Consider the following 17,885-nt stretch of genomic DNA (forward strand, 5'->3'; position numbering starts at 1 on the left):
GAAGTGATTGATAAACATTTGGCTTCTGAGTTGAACAAGAAAGCACAGGGCTTTATGTTGTTTTCATTAACTGTCAATGACAGCACTGACATTAAGGACTCGGCACAGTTACTGATTTTTTTCAGAAGAATTGACAAATTTAAAATAACAGAGGAATTTTTATCAATGGAATCAATGAAAGGCACGAATAATGGATCAGATTTATACGAGAGGATGTCTGGCTGCCTTGAACATCTGAAGCGCCCATGGAGTAAACTGGCAAATGTAACTACAGATGGATCACCAAATTTAACTGGGAAAAATGTAGGACTTTAAAAAAGAATTCAGGACAAAATAAAAGAAGATGACCCTGATAAAGAGCCCAGCTAAGCAGCAGTTCTACAGAAAAGGACCTGGGGATTACAGTGGATGAGAAGCTGGATATCAGTCAGTAGTGTGTCCTCGTTGCCAAGAAGGCTAACAGCATATTGGGCTGTATTAGTAGGAGCATTGCCAGCAGATAGAGGGAAGTGATTATTCCCCTCTATTCACACTGGTGAGGCCACACCTGGAGTATTGTATCCAGTTTTGGTCCCCTCACTACAGAACATATGTGGACAAATTGGAGAGAGTCCAGTGGAGGGCAACAAAAATTATTAGGTGGCTGGGGCACATGACTTATGAGGAGAGGCTGAGGGAACCGGGGTTATTTAGTCTACAGAAGAGAAGAGTGAGGGGGGATTTGATAGGAGCCTTCAACTACCTGAAGGGGTATTCCAAAGAGGATGGAGCCACTGTTCTCAGTGGTGGCAGACGACAGAACAAGAAGCAATGGTCTCAAGTTGCAGTGGGGGAGGTCTAGGTTGGATATTAGGAAACACTATTTCACTAGGAGGGTGGTGAAGCACTGAAATGGGTTACCTAGGAAGGTGATGGAATCTCCATCCTTAGAGGTTTTTAAGGCCCAGCTTGACAAAGCCCTGGCTGGGATGATTTAGTTGGTGTTGGTCCTGCTTTGAGCAGGGGATTAGACTAGATGACCTCCTGAGGGCTCTTCCAACCCTAATCTTCTATGATAAGAACAGCCATACTTGGTCAGACCAAAGGTCCATCTAGCCCAGTATCCTGTCTTCCAACAGTGGCCAATGCCAGGTGCTGAATTACAACAAATCTCACTACAGATCCCAGATAACTGACCGGCATCTCAACTCAGTATTGCAGATTTCCACAACAAGAATGACACCGGACTTTGATGTCATTGTAAAGAAGGGTGACCAGCTGCATTGTTCACATTAATCAAAGAGGGTGTGGGAAGGGATTAAGTTTGGTTTAATTATTGTAATACATTGTTATGATGGTATATTTATAATAGTAAGTAAGGTTTTATGTTTATTTTCACCAAAACGTATCTTTATTAAATAGAGTTTATTTGAATATCTCTGAATTGTTGTTTTTGTGAGCATTCATGGCCCGCCAAACAATTTCCATACCCAGATGCGGCCCACAATCCAAAAAGTTTGCCCCCCCTTAGGAGGCAATACTTCCCCTCTCACAAGCACAGAGTCTGAGTGTAGAAAAAACTTTTAATAAAAGGAGGGAAGTGACTCAGCATTAATTTGGGAAAACATCACAACTAGGGTTCATAAACATAAATCATGAGCAAAAGACCCATCCCCAAGTAAGTTGGGCAGTGTCCTTTTCCCCTCAGGTTCTTAAGTCAAGCAACCCAAAAGTCTCTTTAACATCCCCCATCCCTTCTTTGCACCCCACTCACAGTTGTTTTCCTTGGCTAGTGCAGCCGCAGAGTTCAGAGGTTCATCTGCAGAGTTCACCTTCCACCCTGTGTGGAGGGGAGTGGGGGTAAGGAGGCACCTTACACGCTCCGCTGCTCAGGCACTCACTCATCGCCTCAACAGCCGGTTGCTGTGCGTCTCTGTTGGGCTCTGCTCTGACCCTCTCTGCCAGCTGCCCTGCTGTCCGCTTGCCATGCCTCTCCACCAGCCACCCTGCTGGCCGCACCTCTCTGCCAGCTGCCCGCACTAAGATGTCTTCAGGCCCCACACTTAACACAGCTCTTAGTGATTTCAGCTGTTATTGGGGGAGCCTCACTGCTAGTGCACATTAGGCACACTCTTGCAATAGAGACACTGTTCCAAAGTAAGTCTAATACTAAGGCCTGGGCTACACTGGGTGTGTATGTGGGGGTTCGAACTAAAATACGCAACTATTTGCGTAGCTGAAGTCGAAGTATCTTAGATAGACTTATCTGGCCATCCTCATGGCGGCGAGTCGACCGCGGTGGCTCCCCCGTCGACTCCGCTTACTCCTCCTCCCGACCCGGCGGGTAGTGAAGACTTACCATTAGACATCACTGATTTCAGTTCTGCAATATGTAACACAATTCTCAATTGAGTCTAAACTAGCTCTTTTTTAATACCATGGAGAGAAGAAGGGTCAAACAGCATCTAGGACCCTTAAACAACATCTGCACCACCAGATTCAAATACCTATCCCCACTTTCTCTCAACTCATTGGGCTTTGGAACCCATGGCCATTGCCTAGTGAGTGCCATTTAGTTGAGGGTGAGTCCTCCATTGGGGTGAGTCCCTCCATTGGGGTATGCCAGGTACAGTTCTGCTGCCCTTGGCTCACACAACAAGGGTAACAAACCTTTATTACTCCTTCCCCAATAACAAGGAGACTGGGGATCCAACACCAGCCGCAAGTGATCATTTGGGCAAGCAATCCCATCATGCTGAGCACCTAGGCAGGATGGGTGTGTCCATGCAAACGAGATCAGTTCCTGAAGCCTTTTTCCACAGCTCACCACTAGATGTAAGAGGAGAGCTCATTCAGACTTTGCTTACATTTACAAAAGTTGCGGAGTAGATCTTCAGAAAACTCTAGGGATAATTAAGTGCTGGCACAGGTACCAAGGGAGGTTGTGGAATCCACATCATTTTTTAAGAACAAGTTAGACATCTGTCAATGATGATCTAGGTATACATGGGATGCCTCAGAATGGAGGCATGGACTAGATTAATGGTTCTCAACCATGGGTACATGTACCCCTAGGGGTATATAGAGGTCCTCCAGGGAGTACATCAACTCATCTAGGTATTTGTCTACTTTTACAACAGGCTACATAAAAAGCACTAGCGAAATCAATACAGACTAAAATTTAATATTGACGATGTCAGATTTATACTGCTCTGTATACTATAAACTGAAACTTAAGTACAATATTTACAGTCCAGTTGATTTATTTTATAAATATATGGTAAAAATGAGGAAGTCAACCATTTTTCAGGAGTAGTGTGCTGTGACACTTTTGTATTTCGATGTCTGATTTTGTAAACAAGTAGTTTTTAAGTGAGAGGAAACTTGGGGTACGCAAACAAATCAGACTTCGAATAGGGGTACAGTAGTCCCCTCCAGCCCGACATTTCTATGTGCTAAGCCTATTTGTACCTGTTTTATTTATTGGACTCTTAAAGAGATAGACATTCCAATTCTACTTACCAGCTCTATGACTATATTAAATACACATTACAGACAGATACCAAATTTTCTAATACAATGTTTCAAAATCAATATAGCCAGAGTTTATGAAGATTAGCAGGTCAGCATGCATGTCATTAGGTATTATGACCTTATTTCCTTCATAGAGAATACCACGTTGTACTGTCAGTTCTTTGTTTGTTCTGTACTCATGAGACACTACTTCCTTCCTAGGTTTCAGAGTAGCAGCCGTGTTAGTCTGTATTCGCAAAAAGAAAAGGAGTACGTGTGGCACCTTAGAGACTAACAAATTTATTAGAGCATAAGCTTTCGTGAGCTACAGCTCACTTCATCGGAGTGAGCTGTAGCTCACGAAAGCTTATGCTCTAATAAATTTGTTAGTCTCTAAGGTGCCACAAGTACTCCTTTTCTTTTTACTTCCTTCCTGTTTGGCAATCCTGACATGACTGTTCTGAGTATCTGAAGAACAGTGTCAGCTTGGGAAGATCTGCAGAATCTCCTTATCTGTTAGACAAGGGAATGCCTGGTTAAACTCCTCTCCCTTGCCTCATCTTGGCACATGCCGAGAGTCTCATAATCCAGGTTCTGGCCAGTCGCTGTCTGTAGTGACAGCGAATATGCAGTGAATATGCAGGGATACTGCTCAAACTTGGTTCATGTCAACACAATGGCTAGGCATTCTGTCTCCCTGTGAGCATAATTTTGCTCGAGCCAAATGCTAGAGGCTGGCCAACCAGTAATGCTGCTTTCAATCCACATTTCCTCTCATGATATGTTATAGTTTTATTTCGTACGTAACCGTTTGTATCTAATGCCTCTACTTTCTGTTACTTGAATCTCTGTGTTGATCAGGAGCTGGATGCGCCAGGAAGATGCTCGGAGGGCTCTGGGGATGGAGTGTGCCTATCACTAACCTGTAGAGACACAGCAGGGCCTGTGTATGCCTAGTGGGCAGTGCTTGTGTTGCCCATGGCTGGTGGAGTTGGGGAGCTGACCCATGGCAGGCACAGACCAGGATTCCTCAGGTGAAGGGCAGGTGGTAGTGAGGTGCCTCACAACCTGGATACCCCAGGAAATGTCAGTCAGTCACTAACTTTTGGATCTGTTTGAAATAAAAATAATGGAACTGATATGGGACTCGATTAATAAAGAATTGAAGGAAGGTAATTGAATCAATGCCAATCAATATGGCTTTCTGGAAAATAGATCTTGTCAAGCTAACTTGATATCTTTTCTTGCTGAGATTACAAGATTGACTAATAAAGGTAACTTGATGCAATAGATTTCTATAAGGATTTGACTTGGTACCACATGACATTTTGATTAAGAAACTAGAACAATACAAAATCACCATGGCATACATTAAATGGATTATAAATGGGGAATCATCACTGAGATGCTGTGTTTCTAGTGGGTCCCACAGGGCTTGGTTCTTGGCCCTATTTAACATTTTCATCAATGAACTGGAAGAAAACAGAAATTCATCATGGATAAAGTTTGCAGATGACACAAAGATGGCGGGAGTGGTAAATAAGGAGGAGGACAGGTCACTGATACAAAGTGATCTGGATCACTTGTTATGTTGGGTGCAAGCAAACAGTTTGCATTTTAATATGGCCAACTGTAAAGTCATATATCTAGGAACAAAGATTGTAGGCCATACTTATGGGATGGGGACTCTATTATGTGAAGCAGTGCCTCTGAAAAAAAACATAGATGTTGTGGCAGATAATTAGCTCAATACTAATTCCCAATGTGATGCTGTGGCCAAAAGGCTAATGCGATCCTTGAATGTATAAACAGGGGAATATCAAGTAGGAATAGGGAGTGCAACCACTGCTGGAATAGCGTGTCCAGTTCTGGTGTCCACAGTTCAAGAAGGATGTTGATAAATTCAAGAGGGCTCAGAGAAGAGCCACAAGAATGATTACAGAATTGGAAAACATGCCTTACAGCAAAAGACTCAAGAAAAATCTGTTTAGTTTAACGAAAAAGTTTAAGGGGTGACTTGGTCACAGTCTGTAAGAATTTACATTAGAAACAGAAATTTGATAATAGAGGGCTATTTAATCTACCAGACAAAGGTGTAACAAGTTTCAGTGTCTGGAAGTTGAAGATAGATAAATTCAGATGAGATATAAGGTGCAGATGTTTAACAGTGAGGTAATTAACCCTTGGAACAATTTACCAAGGGTTGTGGATTCTCCACCACTGGCAATTTTAAAATGTAGATTGAATGTTTTTCTAAAAGATCTGCTCTAGTTGAAACAGGAATGAATTCAGGGAAGTTCTTTGCCCTGTGTTTTACAGGAGGCCAGACTGGATTATCACAGTGCTTCCTTCTGGTTACATAATCTATGAATATGAATTTTGCTGGCAGGAATCCCAACAACATCCAGCATCTTGAAAAGCATGCTTTTGAAAAGCTGGCTGCAATTATGGGTGCACAGCCCCAGCTCCATTCCCATCTCTGACAGCCCAAGCCAATGTCACTGAGGTCCAGTAAAGTCACGGAATCTGTGGCTTCTGTGATCTGCCTGACTAAATCATATCCTTACCCATCAGCCTCCAGGACATTTCTGTTCCATCTCAAGTGTAAAGAACTCAGGCCAGCTGACTGGATGGTGCATTGCCAGACAGAATCCAGCAGAAAAGAGAGGTGACTAAGGGCTGGTTTACACACAAACCTGTGCTGAAATAACTAAGTCAGTTTAAATTCACAACTTTTGTTATTGCTCTCAGCATGTTAGAATACTAGATCTCTGTATTCAAATAACAATCATAATCAATTCTCATGCTTTAGCCAATTGCCTGTAGGAGTCAGGAAGGAATATCTTCCCTGATACACAGTTGGCCAGATGTATTCTGATTTTGTTGTTGGTTTTTTTTTCACCTTCCTCTGAAGCATCAGAGATTGGCCACAGCTGGGGATGGGGCACTGGACATGGCGGACCAGTGCTCTGAGGTGAATCCTCTTAGACATTTGGCTAGTGTGTCTTGCTCACATGCTCTGAGTCAGACTAATCACCAGACAGGGGCTCTGGAAGGAATCTACACCCAGGTAAGATTGGCATGCTTCCACTACAGCATGGATGTGGCTCACCTGCTAGGATCACCTGGGCATAGCTCAATGAATCAATTCCCTGCCATAGCAGGGGCCTTGGGCATTGGTGGTACCTCTGTCTCTCCTGTTCTCTGCCTGTGGCACACAACCGTTTAGTCTCCTGAGGAATGAAATACTTCAGTCTAACTAAAGTCATTGGGCTCAGTGTATGGGCATTAGAGGTATATCTGAGTGAAATTCAAAAAGCGGAGATACACAGGAGGTCAGACTAGATATCGAATGATCCCTTCTGGCCTTAAAGTGCAGGAAACCAGAACACGTTCCAGAACTTAGGTCAGAAGCCACAGAATCCAGCACACATGGACCAACCTCATGGCTGAATACATCTCAGGTCCGGTATTACTAGCTGTTTCTAAAAAATGATGAAACCCAGACTGATGTTACCTATGCATGACTGACAGGATTTGGCCCATGAGGAGTGACATGATGCAGAGCCCAGAGGTTCAAATTTCTTGCAAAAAGTTTGAATAAAAGCAAGTCACACCAATGAAAATGTTCAAACGGTTATGTTGTAATGTGTATTATTTTCTTTGTATCAATGATTTTTTTTCCAAACCAGCAATGAAAAATGGAAGTTCTATGCTTTGTTTTTTGCCACTTTTGAGATTTGTACACAATTTTAAGATTTCAAACTCCTGTGAAACTGAAATCTTGAGTGCAATCTTAACTAAAATGTGGCAATCAGCTCCACATAGTAGTTAGACTACATAAAAAAAGAGCTGCATTAGAAGAATGTTATAGAAGTTGCAAAGTCAAACACTTGAAAAAAAATGCCAGATTTAGACATGTCCATGCATTTTTAAAATTTGCCCCCTGATGCGTCCATCCTGGGCATTGAATGAAGCTGGGGTTCTGTGAAAAAATACTATGTGATCATGTAATTGAAGACTGTTTTATTATCCACACCCACATGGAGGCATTTACTAACTTCTGAGTATTTTTGACTTTGCAACCTAACGAACGTTCTTTTCAATGCTGCTTTTATATGTAATTTCCTAGTTTTTTTTAAAAAGAGAAAAACTAAAATAAAACTATTATATGCAACTACAACAACCCCATCATCATCAGGGTTTGACATTGAACCATGAAGGGGCAAGGGCGGAGGCATGGTGTTGGGCAGTGTATGTGGGGGAAGTTTGACCTGTAGCTAACCCAGCTGCACCTTGTCAGAGGATGACCAGAAGACTCCAGTCTCTCCAGGCTGCGTCACTCTGTCCCCTTCCCCCACACTAGGTTGTGATTTCAAGTTGTATCAAACACTGAGTTCATTTAGCTGTTTCACCCTAACGAAAAAATGGAGCTGAAGTGCCTCCCAGCCCCACCGTGAAAGCCCTGTCAAACTCTGGTGAGGTGCTTTACACAGTGGATGAGGGATGTGTATGCGAAATAGCAGCAGAGATGCTGCCCTCCCAAGGAGCTGCCTGCTCTGCAAATGAGAAAGAGACAGGGGGTCTGGGGCAGTGAAGGGGAGTCTGCAGATGGTGCTGCCTCCCAAAAGCCTGCAAGGTAAGTGACAGGATTTTCTGGGGCTCTTCCCATCTCCCTCCCCAAGGGCAGCAGGGATCAGAGTGGGGGAGCAGAATCTCCCAAACTGCAGCTTTCTGGGAGGGAGGTAGATTGAGATGAAAGTGAGGGGCTGGGCGGGAGGACCAGTCAAGTGAGGATGGTGCAGACAGTCAGACATGGAGGAAGCCTGTCAATGCTGTACTGCAGCCTCTCTAAGGCAGTGGTTCTCAACCTATTTACTATTGTGGGCCGTATCCAATACTACCTGTATGGCCCTGAGGATGTCACATGGGCCGCAGCTCTGTGCTGACTGGGCCACAAGCGGGCCGCAGATTGAGAACCACTGCTCTGAAGTATGTGTCCAGTATGTGTGCAGTCTGTAGGGAACTGATTTGTCAGATCATTCCTGCAGGAGACTGCTCTGATCTCCCAATAACTCCAGCCTCCGGCATCTGAACCTGAATGCGAATATTTTTACTGATCAGTGCACTGAAGCCATGACTGTCCTTATCCTGACATGTCCCAGCCTCACCAAGATCAGATAAGATGCCTCCCCACAGCTCTTCCTGCAGGGCAGACATACATACCCACAGAAGCCGTTCTCTCTCCCATTCTAAACATCCCCTTTGTCTATGCAAACCTGTGGGTCAATTTCTCTGTCTCGATTGGGGGGAGCTGTGATGGGGAGGTGCGTGTGGGCACTGGGAATGGGATGGGGAGACTTCCAGCCCTTTATCCACTCGAGCTGATAAAAGTTGAACAGGAGGCTGGGGACCTGTCTGACAAGAATGGGAGCTCTTGAGTGTACACTATTGGAGAGATGTCACCTGGTAAATATCACTTATTTAAATTCCTCCTGCAAGGCCAGGAATTTGGTCATTAGCAGGTCAGCACTTCTCCCTATTACGGATTGCTAGCTTCCTCTGGCAGGAACTGGTTCTCTGTGGTTTGTAAGGCACTGTCAGTGCTTATCAAATAATAATTAATGATGAATCCTGTAATGAAACACAAGTGTCTGTGGTGGTGTTGTTCTCTCACAGCAGTCACAAAGGGTGACTCAGAAATGAGTCTCCGACAGAAATCCGATAGTTCTGTATGTAGAGACTGTTTGTGGAAGACAGATAGTCCCTGTCTCAGTGGCCAAGGTCCTTTAGTAATATGGTGGAGCTTCAGGCTAATAGCAGAGTCATGTCCATGGGGGATAGCAGTTACCAGAGAGTAAACCTGGCTTAGAACGACATCTCTCCAATGATGGAAAAACATTTAAAAAACCTTGAAACAGAGAAGGTCTGAAGATTCATTTTTAAAGAACACTGTAATCAACGTGACTGTGCTTAATCCCACTGTTAAAACTGAGTGGGACACAAAGAAGGAGCAAATGAATATGTCGACTGCAAAGGGTTCTATGCCTTGGCTCTGCAGGCTTTGGACAACCACAGAGGCATGTTCATGAACACCAACTGGGATGTCCAGGAAAGGTGCATGATGCCAGGGTGCTGAGGAGACTGGGTGTCTACCGGCTGGAACAAGTAGGGACCTTATTCCCTCCTAATGACACTGTTCTCAAAGGGGTGTCAATTATGTTGTGATAATTGGGCCTACACATTTACCCTAACTGTGAACCGAAAAATCAAGGAACCAAAATGGATGTGTTGGAAAGGAGGCCTAACTGGTAGACAAAATAATGAGGGGATGGACTATTCCACCCATCACTCTCTTTTGGAGTCCTTAAAGATAGAGCTTTTGGAGAAAAATTGGCTACTGAAGTGAGATTCACCATGATGGCTGCTGCCATGTCTATCTCCTGGGATCCTGAACCTTCTTCATCAAAATCCTGAGAGACGTCCTCACCAGAGCAGGCCAGAGACAGGGAACCAGATGACATCACCACCTCCATTGGTTCTGGTTAAATCCCAAACACAACCTGGGATGTGAAACTTTGTCTGGCCCCTCCTCACCATGTCTCCTTTTCCTTCCCTACCTTATTTCTTTTCTTTCCTCTCTCTCTTCCATTTTTTCCTTCTGTATAATAAGAGTCTGGCTTAGCTGGCAAGACTGCATCTTTTGTGAGCCTGTGATCAGGAAGATGCAGCTAAAAGCAATGCTCTAAACAGCACAGTGCTGCTATCCCACATTGCCAGGTCTCAGCGAGGCTGTGTTTTTCCTGTTCTTGTCTCTGTTCTTGTCTGTCTCCTTTTGTGTGTGTTTTCTTTTGTCTTTTTAGGAAATGGGATTGGACATTAACAACAATACCCTGCAGCCCATTTCAATTAACTTCTCTCTCCTCAAAAAGGACAGTTATTACCATCTTTGATACCATTTAAAAGACTCTTAAAGAAGGATTTTTTTTCCTTCTTAAAACTCTCTCTAGCTAAAGAGAAAGGGAACAAGGGACGTGAAAATGAAAGCCTTACTTAATACTTTACATTTCAAATGCTTGAATAGTTTTTCCTTCTTTTTCTGTGTCTTTAATAAAAGGTTTAAATGATTTTTTAATGGTGTGTTTGCCATGGTCCCAAGCAGGCTGAGGTCTCTGTATACCAAACTCCAAACCTTGTTTAAAATTGTCTAATATTGGACAGTAACTAGGTTATATTTGCACCATTGACTTGTTGGGCTCCTATACTCTATCAGAATTAATAAAATGGTGCCTGCTGCTATTTTAGGTGACCCCGTCTATTCACTCCTTCCATGGCTCACAAAACCGTATGCTGCCTCAGAGAGCCTGTCAAAAGCAGGTTCAATTACATGCTTACCAGTCACAGGAAGGTGGTGGTGTACACGTTTGCCAGGCTCAAGGCAAGATGGTGCTGCCTACAGAACTGTTTGCATGCCACCGTGGCAAATACCATCCACCTGACTTTGGCCTGATGTGGCCTGCACAGCATATGTGAGGCTAAAGGCGAATCTTTTTGCATGCAGCTGTCTCAATACACTGAAGATTTGGAAGCCCAGTTCAGGACACCAGGAAGTGCCCCTGTCATGACTGGGGCCAGGGGAATAAGGGATGTCTAGTGCAGTGGTCTCCAAAGTGGGGTGAGTGCACCCCAGGGGGTGAGCAAGACCATCCCTAGGGGTGCACGGCAGGAGGAGCGCTGCCGAAGGAGTGCTGCCAGCACGGTGGCAGCAGCGCTCCTGGACCTTTGATTCTTTGGTGGCCGCTCAGCTCTCCCCTCTCCGTGGTCGGCTGCATGCTGGCGGCCGCTCGACTCTCCCCGCTCCATCTTCGGCAGCTCAGCTCTCCCCTCTCCATCTTCGGCAGCTCGGCTCTCCCCTCTCCATCTTGGGCAGGTCGGCTCTCCCCGCTCCGTCTTCGGCGGCACGCCAGCGGCAGGTCGGCTCTCCCCACTCCATCTTCGGCAGTTTGGCTCTCCGTGCTCCGTCTTCGGCAGCACGCCGGCGGTAGCTCTTCTTCTTCTTTTTTTTTCTTCTCCAGAGCTGGCCCTCGGAGTGCGCGATTCAAAAAGTTTGGAGACCCCTGGTCTAGTGTGCTGACGTCTTTGCAATGCAGGGTAATGTGGGTGAGGAGATGTGGGGCTATAATGAGGGCCTGTATTTCAGCCGTAGTTTGAATGGTTTTAATCAATTTTTACTACTCTCAGTTTGTCATGGGTGTTATGTGATTATTAGACTGTGCTCTTCTGGTCCCTGCTAGCAGCTGCTCTGTCCAAGGTCTCTTGATTACAGGTCTCTCAGCCCTCCAGGGACACAGTCTTCACTCCCTGAACTCCCAGCAGCAACAGACTACCTCTAGCCCTGCAGCCCGTTTTATGTGAGCCTCCTGGGCTATGATTGGCTGCTCCTTGCAGCCTCTCTCCTATTGACTGCCTCCCACACAGCCTCCCTAGGGCTCTATTAACCCCTTTATGCCAGTGTGGGGTAAACTCTCCTATTACCTTCAATCTAATAAGAGCGTCTGGCTTAGCTGGCCAAGACTCTATTTTGCAACTCTGGTGTAAGTCTGTGACTAGACAGACAACTAAAAGCACTGCCCTAAACAGCCTGATTCTGGTACAAGTTTGGCAGGTCTCAGGGTGGCTGATTGGACCATGGGCTGGGCCTGTGTTTCTCCAACAGTAAGTCTGCAAATGACAGTCAACTCCAGAGACAGACGCTGCCTTTTCTATCTTTGTTGTTCTCTTCTTTCCTTTTTTAGAGCACAGAACATAAGAATGGCCATACTGGGTCAGACCAAAGGTCCATCTAGCCCAGTATCCTGTTCTGACAGGTTTGGTCACAGAGACTCCCTTGGGACTGTCACCTAATGTGCTGAAATTACCTCTGAGCCCATTTTCCCTGCCAGCTTGGGACTCCAGAACCCTGCCTTGTTGAGCCAGACACACTAGCCTGCTGAAACACAGACCCCGGTCTGATCCCGCCCCCAAAGCTGCAGATTTAACTGAAAACAGCTCAGCAGATTACCTATCTCCAGCACCCAGACACCCAGTTCTCAATGGGATCCAAACCCCAAATAAATCTGTTTTACTCTGTATAACTCTTATACAGGGTAAACTCATAAATTGTTCACCCTCTATAATTCTGATAGAGAGAGATGCATAGCTGTTTGCTCCACTTACTCTGGATTTATTAATAAACAAAAGTGATTTTACTAAGTATAAAAGATAGGATTTAAGTGGTTTCAAGTAATAACAGATAGAACAAAGTAAGTCACCAAGCAAAATAAAACAAAACATGCAAGTCTAAGCCTAATACATTAAGAAACTGATTACAGGTAATATCTCACCTTCAGAGATGTTCCAATAAGCTTCTTTCACAGACTAGACTCCTCCCTAGTCTGAGCCCAATCCTTTCCCCTGGTACAGTCCTTGTTAGTTCCAGCAGATATTTCAGGTGGTAAGTGGGGTTTTCTTATGACTTGCAGCCCTTTTTATAGTTTTGGCACCAAGTGGGAATCTTTTGTCTCTCTGGGTCCCTACCCCTCCTACTAAATGGAAAAGTACCAGATTTAAGATGGATTTCATTATCAAGTGACATGGTCACATGTCACTACAAGACTCCTAGTCTCCATTCTTCCTGGGTTGGCCCACACATACACAGGAAGGCTTGCAGGTAAAGAAACCATTTACAACCAATTGCCCTAGTCAATGGGAGCCATCAAGATTCTAAACCACCATTAATGGCCCACACTTTGCATAATTACAATAGGACCTCAGAGATATACTTCATATTTCTAGCTTCAGATACAAGAATGATACATGCATACAAATAGGAGGAACATATTCAGTACTTTATAACCTTCATTATGATACATTACAAGAGACCTTTTGCATAAAACATATTCCAGTTACATCATATTCATAAGCATACTTCCATAAAGCATATGGAGTGCAACGTCACACCTGTCTTCCAACAGTGACCAATGCCAGGTGCCCCAGAAGGAATGCACAGAACAGGTATTGAGTGATCCTTCCCTTGTGTGTGTTTGTCTTCTTTTGTATTCTGAGAAATGGAATTAGACTGTAACAGCAGCAACACTGACAGCTGCAGCCCATCTCAACTAATTTCTCCTCATTTCCCCCAAAAGGACAATAATACAATTTTTCCTACTCTGTAAGAGACTGCCACACAGGGGAGTGGGTGGGAAGGGAAAGGAAGGGAGGGTTCCTTTTAAAGACTTTCCAAAGCTAAGGGATCAAGGGTTTGTGTTAAAATGACAACCTTATTTAATACTTTACTTTGTAAATGATAATTGTTTTCCTTCTTGTTCTGTATCCTTAATAAAAAGTTATTAAGATTTTGAATGGTGGGTTTGCCAGGGGACTAAGCAGTTTGAGGTCTGTGTACTTGGAACTCTGAACCATGTTTGAAGTGAGCTGTAGCTCACGAAAGCTTATGCTCTAATAAATTTGTTAGTCTCTAAGGTGCCACAAGTCCTCCTTTTCTTTTTGCGAATACAGACTAACACGGCTGCTACTCTGAAACCTGAAGCATGTTTAAAACTGTGAATAGTGTACAGTGACCCTTGGACCCAGGGAGCGGCATACAGATAAGAAATGAGAAGCAGGGCTTCACTTCCGCACTGGGCTGCCTCTGACACACGCAGAACCAGAGGACACATCTGGGAGGGGGCTGCAGATGGTGCTTCTTCCCACAGCCTGCAAGGTAAGTGACAGGCTTTTCCTGGGCTCTTTCCACCTCCCTCCCCACGGAGGAGAATTGGAGACCTGAGATCGGGATGGGGTGGGGGCAGAATCTCCCCAAAGTGCAGCTTTCCGGGTGGGAGGCAGATTGAAAGTGAATGTGAGGGGCTGGGTGGGAGGAGGCAGTGCAGTCTGTGATGCTGCAGCACGGCTTTTCCATTCTCTGCCAAGGAGTCTGAGATAGTTACATGAACTCAGTAAAGGACGTCAGAAAACAGGCATAAGTCAGCCCCCTGAGGGCTCTTTGAAGGGGACAGGGGACCAGGACTACACCCAGCCCTGATGTACACATCTCGTATCCTTTGCAGATCAGCACAGCAGGGACTTGTCATACAGACTCATCACTGGGTCACATGAGCCCAGGGAGCTGCATGAAGTGACACCTGGATAGATTTGACCATTGATTTAGAGCAAATGAAAGGGAATGACAGGGAATGGAAACATGTTCTATTTAGAATGGACCATTTAATATAAAGCTTTCTCTAAACCACAGTTCTCCACTCAAATCCTGATGCAGTCAGAACCCACTTTTATTTAACAAAGGTTTCAGAGTAGCAGCCGTGGTAGTCTGTATTCGCAAAAAGAAAAGGAGTACTTGTGGCACCTTAGAGACTAACAAATTTATTAGAGCATAAGCTTTCGTGAGCTACAGCTCACTTCATCGGATGCATTTGGTGGAAAAAACAGAGGAGAGATTTATATACACACACACAGAGAACATGAAACAATGGGTTTATCATACACACTGTAAGGAGAGTGATCACTTAAGATAAGCCATCACCAACAGCAGGGGGGGAAAGGAGGAAAACCTTTCATGGTGACAAGCAGGTAGGCTAATTCCAGCAGTTAACAAGAATATCAGAGGGACAGTGGGGGGTGGGGTGGGAGGGAGAAATACCATGGGGAAATAGTTTTACTTTGTGTAATGACTCATCCATTCCCAGTCTCTATTCAAGCCTAAGTTAATTGTATCCAGTTTGCAAATTAATTCCAATTCAGCAGTCTCTCGTTGGAGTCTGTTTTTGAAGCTTTTTTGTTGAAGTATAGCCACTCTTAGGTCTGTGATCGAGTGACCAGAGAGATTGAAGTGTTCTCCAACTGGTTTTTGAATGTTATAATTCTTGACGTCTGATTTGTGTCCATTCATTCTTTTACGTAGAGACTGTCCAGTTTGGCCAATGTACATGGAAGAGGGGCATTGCTGGCACATGATGGCATATATCACATTGGTAGATGCGCAGGTGAACGAGCCTCTGATAGTGTGGCTGATGTGATTAGGCCCTATGATGGTATCCCCTGAATAGATATGTGGACAGAGTTGGCAACGGGCTTTGTTGCAAGGATAGGTTCCTGGGTTAGTGGTTCTGTTGTGTGGTGTGTGGTTGCTGGTGAGTATTTGCTTCAGATTGGGGGGCTGTCTGTAAGCAAGGACTGGTCTGTCTCCCAAGATCTGAGAGAGCGATGGCTCGTCCTTCAGAATAGGTTGTAGATCCTTGATGATGCGTTGTCTACAGCCAAGCGCTACGATATAACCGCATTTGCTCCAACCCCTCAGACAGAGACAAACACCTACAAGATCTCTATCATGCATTCCTACAACTACAATACCCACCTGCTGAAGTGAAGAAACAGATTGACAGAGCCAGAAGAGTACCCAGAAGTCACCTACTACAGGACAGGCCCAACAAAGAAAACAACAGAACGCCACTAGCCATCACCTTCAGCCCCCAACTAAAACCCCTCCAACGCATCATCAAGGATCTACAACCTATTCTGAAGGACGAGCCATCGCTCTCTCAGATCTTGGGAGACAGACCAGTCCTTGCTTACAGACAACCCCCCAATCTGAAGCAAATACTCACCAGCAACCACACACCACACAACAGAACCACTAACCCAGGAACCTATCCTTGCAACAAAGCCCGTTGCCAACTCTGTCCACATATCTATTCAGGGGATACCATCATAGGGCCTAATCACATCAGCCACACTATCAGAGGCTCGTTCACCTGCGCATCTACCAATGTGATATATGCCATCATGTGCCAGCAATGCCCCTCTGCCATGTACATTGGCCAAACTGGACAGTCTCTACGTAAAAGAATGAATGGACACAAATCAGACGTCAAGAATTATAACATTCAAAAACCAGTTGGAGAACACTTCAATCTCTCTGGTCACTCGATCACAGACCTAAGAGTGGCTATACTTCAACAAAAAAGCTTCAAAAACAGACTCCAACGAGAGACTGCTGAATTGGAATTAATTTGCAAACTGGATACAATTAACTTAGGCTTGAATAGAGACTGGGAATGGATGAGTCATTACACAAAGTAAAACTATTTCCCCATGGTATTTCTCCCTCCCACCCCACCCCCCACTGTTCCTCTGATATTCTTGTTAACTGCTGGAATTAGCCTACCTTGCTTGTCACCATGAAAGGTTTTCCTCCTTCCCCCCCCTGCTGTTGGTGATGGCTTATCTTAAGTGATCACTCTCCTTACAGTGTGTATGATAAACCCATTGTTTCATGTTCTCTGTGTGTGTGTATATAAATCTCTCCTCTGTTTTTTCCACCAAATGCATCCGATGAAGTGAGCTGTAGCTCACGAAAACTTATGCTCTAATAAATTTGTTAGTCTCTAAGGTGCCACAAGTACTCCTTTTCTTTTATTTAACAAAGTTATCTTGCCAGAAGGACACCTTATTTGCAAAGGTGGAACGTTGGCCCCAGCAGGGACTGGTTGCCTCATTGCTCAAGCACTATGGAGCCTTTCCCCTGAAGGTTTCCAGTTCGATTCCTAACCAGCACAATTAGGATTAAAAGTTATTCCCATCTAATAGCTGTCTGGGGGCCTGGAGATGTGTTTGGTGGGCCCAAATTCCAGCTCCCACATCACTGTGCTTAGCACTGGATTGTGAGATGTACCTGCGCCAGCTTTGATCAAACTAGCACGCTAAAAACAGCAGTGTAGCTGCAGTGGCACAGGCTAGCTACCCAGGAACATACCTACGGACTCAGACAGGATGTACTCAGATTGCCAGCCCATGTTACAACCCCCAGCTCAGTGGCTGCACTTCTGGTTTTAGTGCAGTAGCTTGTTCAGGGCAGGCACATGTAGCTCTAGCCAAGCTGGACATTACACTTCCTGCTGCAGTGCAGACGTACCCGGTATCTTCTGATGTCTTTGTACAGTGCCCTGCACAATGGGGTCCCAATCGTGGGTAGGTCCTTTAACAAGAGCTCCTGCAGCAGCAGCTGAAAGCGAGTGCTGTATCCTAAATGGATTGTATGGGACCAGAATGCCCCCACCGGGGCGATCTCGAACGCAGGTCTGAGTTTACGCTGTTTGGAAGGTGCTATTTTGTTCCACAAAATGGCACCCTCCATGCAGTGTGACCTCGTATGTGTGTTGAGTGCAAAGACATGTTGTGTGGAAGATGCTGTTGTGTGAACAAAATGGTATCCTCCAGGCTGAAAAAGTGCCGGAATACCATTCTGGTGCATTCCAGCTCCCTCACCCCTGCGGCTGAAACGGCCCAAGTGCGAGAGTTGCGTGCACTAGGTGTCACACTGGTGGGGCTGGTGGGAG

At 45.0% G+C, this 17,885-nt stretch overlaps 1 protein-coding gene across 1 annotated transcript in view; it reads left to right on the forward strand.

The window, feature by feature from the left end:
* The first annotated feature begins 14,072 nt into the window (after nt 1-14,072).
* The window catches only part of LOC119847890 (NACHT, LRR and PYD domains-containing protein 3-like), a 28,300-nt gene continuing 24,487 nt past the window's right edge, over nt 14,073-17,885 (forward strand). The window contains exon 1 of the mRNA XM_038383086.2: nt 14,073-14,254. Coding sequence (XP_038239014.2) covers nt 14,146-14,254 — 109 coding nt within the window. The 5' untranslated portion in view covers nt 14,073-14,145. The remainder of the gene's footprint in view (nt 14,255-17,885) is intronic.

This window comes from Dermochelys coriacea, chromosome 24, assembly GCF_009764565.3.
Source record: "Dermochelys coriacea isolate rDerCor1 chromosome 24, rDerCor1.pri.v4, whole genome shotgun sequence".
In the NCBI taxonomy this organism is placed as follows: Eukaryota; Metazoa; Chordata; order Testudines; family Dermochelyidae; genus Dermochelys; species Dermochelys coriacea.